The sequence below is a fragment of the Zerene cesonia genome, chromosome 25, assembly GCF_012273895.1.
Source record: "Zerene cesonia ecotype Mississippi chromosome 25, Zerene_cesonia_1.1, whole genome shotgun sequence".
In the NCBI taxonomy this organism is placed as follows: Eukaryota; Metazoa; Arthropoda; class Insecta; order Lepidoptera; family Pieridae; genus Zerene; species Zerene cesonia.
The window spans coordinates 268,679-273,681 of NC_052126.1; the positions used below are offsets into that span (position 1 = coordinate 268,679).

At 36.1% G+C, this 5,003-nt stretch overlaps 2 protein-coding genes and 1 non-coding gene across 3 annotated transcripts; 1 reads left to right on the top strand and 2 right to left on the bottom strand.

Moving 5' to 3' along the window:
- The first annotated feature begins 153 nt into the window (after positions 1 to 153).
- On the top strand, positions 154 to 1,767 carry LOC119836729. The gene is made up of 3 exons (XM_038362170.1): positions 154 to 451; positions 918 to 1,134; positions 1,370 to 1,767. The coding sequence occupies exons 1-3, from the start codon at positions 390 to 392 to the stop codon at positions 1,586 to 1,588; spliced, it is 498 nt and encodes a 165-aa protein (XP_038218098.1). The 5' UTR covers positions 154 to 389; the 3' UTR covers positions 1,589 to 1,767.
- A 163-nt stretch (positions 1,768 to 1,930) lies between these two features.
- LOC119836725 (glucose dehydrogenase [FAD, quinone]-like) lies at positions 1,931 to 4,524 on the bottom strand. The gene is made up of 3 exons (XM_038362163.1): positions 4,193 to 4,524; positions 3,707 to 3,821; positions 1,931 to 3,499 (listed from the first exon to the last, which is right to left on the bottom strand). Exons 2-3 carry the CDS (start codon positions 3,812 to 3,814, stop codon positions 2,174 to 2,176), a joined length of 1,434 nt encoding a protein of 477 aa, XP_038218091.1. The 5' UTR covers positions 3,815 to 3,821; positions 4,193 to 4,524; the 3' UTR covers positions 1,931 to 2,173.
- On the bottom strand, positions 3,871 to 3,989 carry LOC119836837. Its single transcript, XR_005288119.1, has one exon. It is a non-coding gene; the product is annotated as a 5S ribosomal RNA (ribosomal RNA).
- Positions 4,525 to 5,003: the final 479 nt, after the last annotated feature.

Below are 5,003 nucleotides of genomic sequence, written 5' to 3' on the forward strand. Positions count from 1 at the left end.
ACACATACGCACTGTATCACAGAAATCTATCTACGAACACCACTACATCGAAAAAACGAGCGAATTTCGTGGAATCAGATACAACACTGACCCGGCGCTACGCACACATTCTCATTTTCGTGCGCATGCGTGGTTGTTTGTATAAATATGGGTGCTTACGTATAATTTTCGTCATTCGCTCAAAGCTACCGCAGTGAATTCACGTCTGATTATTCTGTGAACTTGTGAAATAGTTGCGACATAGTTTACGAGTGCCATCAAGCGAGATAACAAGGATAAGTGAGGATTTCAGTGCTCTGTGAAAAGTGTTGGTGAAAATTACTCGTTACGAGTCAGAGTTGGCAAAAATTTGTGAAAATTTGAGAAGTATTAATTTAAAAAGCATTAAAATGTACAACGACTCAGTGGTTCCCGTTAAGACGGAGTCTTTCAGTGGAGTAGCAGCCAAAAGGTAAATATTAATTTTTATCTGCATTGATTAACAGATATATTAAATAAATTTATCAGTACCAATATTACATAATATTAACCATTCAATGTTACACAACTCAGTGTAATTAGTAATTACAATGTAATGATTTGAACTCATTATGTCGTCTCTAAGTTCTGTAAACACAATAGTTTAAATCCAGAATTTATTTGTTTTTTATTTACTTTATTACTACTAATACTAATATACTTTATCTAAATTGTTGAAAATGAAACTATTATAGTTTTTTAGTAATAAAACATTCAATAGTCACACAGTATTTATTTGATAAAAATATCACAGCAATTGTCCAAACACTCATAATGGTTACGAATTCCTCGGTAGTATAGTAGTATCCCCGTCTGTCACGCGGGTGACCGGGGTTGGATTCCCCGCCGGGGAGACAAGTGCTTTTTCTTTTTTTACTTATAATTTTTTTCTTTTTCAGTCCTATCGGACAGTGTATCAAATCTGCACTAAGGCGCGCTTGTGTGGAGAAAAGACTAACGATTGGTCTAATGCCAGCGCTACAGTTTTTATCAAAGAACAGTAATGGGGCTCTTTTCTGCATTCAAGCAGAAGCAAGGCCGGGTGACAGCGCTACACATATGCAAGAAGTGCTGTTGCAGGCTTTCTGCATGGAAAACGACATTTATACTGTTAAGGTAAGAATCAAAATTCATATTTTGGTGAAGAAAATTTAAATGCCATCTATTGATATTATGCAAAACATGGAATATTGTTGCAGCGCCATCTGTTGATATTTTATAGTTAGAATTTTATTAATAAGATTTAATAACGCCATCTCGAATCAATTCGTCGTAGAATCAAATCGTAAAAATTGCGGCTTTTCTGGTATATAATATCGATTACTAACATAAAACTTCTTATTGTCTACAGGTCGATTCCGAAGATAAGTTGAAAAAATTACTGGGCTGCAGCAAGACATCTCTGGATTTTACCTGCGTTTTGATTCACTACCCATTTTTGGATCCATACAGTGACTGCCCAGAAATTGATTTTTCTGTACTATCTGAATCGGAGAAAGATTTAATTGACCACTGCGAAACCAACTGGGGCTACTCCCAGGTCCCAGTCATCAAACTACCAGAGAAGTGAATACTTTGCTGTTAGACTTTTTGGAAAAAAAAAAAATGTTGACCGACATGGTCCTATATTTTTTGGCGTACAAGCCATTTATTGTTACGTGTCCTTGTGGACTTATTAATATAGCGTAGCATTTTGTACATTGTGTCAGGAGTCAGGACGCCATTTTGGCTGTATTTACATTGTATTTAGAAAATGATGTTTATAAGAAGAAAGGAGGTTTTGTAATTATTGTTAATCAAATGGATAGATGAAGATATTTTATACCTTTGTAAATTTGTTTATATTGTAGAATTAACAATAAAAGATTAGTGAATAATATGTGATTTTATTTCAAAAAGAGAAGGTAATATATACTTAATATTATATACTTCTACGATATATTATATACTTCTATACTATGTATAGGTATGTATTACCTTCTACCTTACCAAGTTTTATAGTTTTTAAAGAGCGCTTTTGAAAATTAGAAAATTCATCTCTATTTCTTACATTTCATTAACAAAATAATTTCAGAGCAGACTCATATTTATACAAGATGAAAAATATCAAACCAAAACATTACTTAAAAAAATAGGAGATTGAATTTAAAACACTTTAAACATGTGTAACATTTGACCAATATTTGATAATAAAATCTACACCCCGTTCGCCAATCATCATGCATGGAGCATTTGTATTACCTAATGTCAGTACAGGCATTATAGAAGCATCTATTACTCTCAGTCTATCGACCCCATATACCCTCAACTCTGGGTCCACAACAGCCGTTTCATCATCTTCTGGGCCCATCTTACAAGTTCCTACAGGGTGATATGTACTCGATGTATAATGTTTCATCAAACATACGAAATAATCATCTGTCCCCCATTCAAAATCTTCACAATATGGTAACGGCGTTCTGACAAAATATGCTCCTCTACTTTTAAATGCATGCGTATCTTCTAATGACAAGGCGAATCTTGTGCCTCGCAACAATGGAAAGATATCCGTTTCATCGCCAAAGTAATTAGGATACAGCAGTGGATGACCATATGGGTCATTTGGATTTAGGAGAAGTCTGCCTCGACTTTTCGGGACTATATTCATGACCCGAAGTAAGAACCCGTCATAAAAGGAAGACGGAAATATTGTTACTTCATTGTAGGCGGCCGGATCTTTTATGAATTGCCGCCAAGAATTCGTGTGATCAGCTTGATACTGAACGTCGGGGGCGGCCAAGCCGTGCTCAGATTTGAGAAAAGCGATCGAGTTTGTTGGCCCGTTCCCTGACAGAGGTCTTTCATTTGGGGGCATGTCAAAGAAGTTTTTGACGTAGTAAATTAATTCATCCGCGTTCACGGTAGTGGCCGTTCCATTGGGCAGAGCGACTAGAAGCCCGTTGTAGGTGACATGGTCATGTAAATTTTCACCAACAGGCAGGTCACTTATCACTGGTATGTTGAGAGATTCTAAATGTTCTCTAGGCCCAATTCCGGACCACATAAGCAATTGTGGGGAATTGATGGATCCTGCGCTGAGAATGACTTCTTTTTTAGCGTATGCGGTGTATAGTTTATTGTTTCTTTCATATATGACACCGGTAGCTACACCGTCCTCTATTAAGATTTTCTTTACTTCTGAATTAACTTTAACTACGAGGTTATCTCTCGTGTATCTTACAGGTTGGATGAAGGCTGTGTTTGCGGACCATCTAACTCCATTTCTAGAGAATGCTTGTGCTTGATTTGTTCCTTCTTGTTGTGCCCCGTTATAATCTGTTAGGGGTAAGCCACGTTCTATATGAGATTCTGTTATCATTTTAGCTACATTGTCAATATAAGTGAACCTTTGAATCGGTTGCTCTCCGTGAATATCGTGGTATCTTCGATCTAATTCGTCTATTTCTAAATTGTCTTCGTGTTTTTTGAAGAACGGTAATACCTGTAAAAATGTACTTTTTCTTAACAATAATTAGACTCTAGTTCATACCAATTGCAGTAGTTCACTTTTAAATTGCCTAATTTAAATAAATATGAGAATTTCAGTTATTATACTTTAGTAGCTTTAACAAGTAGTAAGTAACGAGCGATTATTCTATGAAATGCAAACAGATATACTTTAATATTAAACAAAAATATACAATCCTACCTCTTCGTAACTCCAACCTTTGTTACCAAGCGCTGCCCAGCGATCGTAATCAAGAGGGTTCCCTCTTATATACGACATTGAATTGATCGATCCGGAGCCGCCCATCATTCTACCTCTGAAATGGTTACAAACAAAATCTAACATTGAACAAACAAAAGACAAAAAGCCAACATCACGCGGTGTTCCCAGGCGGTCACCCATCCAAGTACTGACCGCGCCCGACGTTGCTTAACTTCGGTGATCGGACGAGAACCGGTGTATTCAACGTGGTATGGACGTTAGCGATTAACTATTTGAAATTAACAATCATATGATTATTAAACCAGGTTAAAGCCTGGTATGTATTTATTTTCTTGCCGATTCATCCAATCGGAAATGTTTGAGGTTTTTGAAAAGTACGTTTTAACTTTTTTTTTAATAGTGCATTCTATAACAATTAATCGAAACTTCCATGTGTCAATACAGAACTTATTATTGAAAACGTACCTCGGCCACCCACATCTCCCGCCATAGGCCAAGCAGGACTTTCCATCCGGCTCCGTGCTATACCCCCAGTCTACATTTGACCCAACTAGCGAGGAATGTAGCCCTGGTATAAGGGTGACGTCGGGCTGTTCTGGACCTGCTTCCAGCAGCAATACCTATATAGGCGGAGTCTTTGCCAATCAAACCATGTAATAATAAATAATCTCTTTATTTGTTCTTCTAAAAGATGGCAATTGTATGCCACTGGCATATTATTGGCCGTATTTCAAATAGTGATTAGCATAAAATCATAGGATGCAACTCCACGCTAAATAACTTCAAGTAAACATAATATATAAATTGATTAAAACACATTTTTCTCTGTTTATGAGTCACAAACTTTCAAAAAGCGACCCTAACTTCTAAACTGGTATAACTGTCTGAAGTTAGTTTATTCCCCATCAGCATAACAAACCCCAATATTTTTAATTTTGTAATTTGTTATGTTGTATGTTTTTTATTAAATTTTTTTGCTTTATAGCATTCAACTGCTTTATAAATGTCAAATTTTTAAAGAATAGAGAATACTAAAAATTAAAGAAAAACGTCTCAAATTCGCAATATTTATTTTCCGTACACGAGATAGATTTTACATTTGAATTTTCGGCCTATTGATTAAAAGGAGATAATTGATCTACTAGATCGGTTTCGACTGTAACGATTTTTTTTTAAATTATCATATAAAAATTCAGCTAAGTTGTTGCCAACGTCCATACCACGTTGAATACACCGGTTCTCGTCCGATCACCGAAGTTAAGCAACGTCGGGCGCG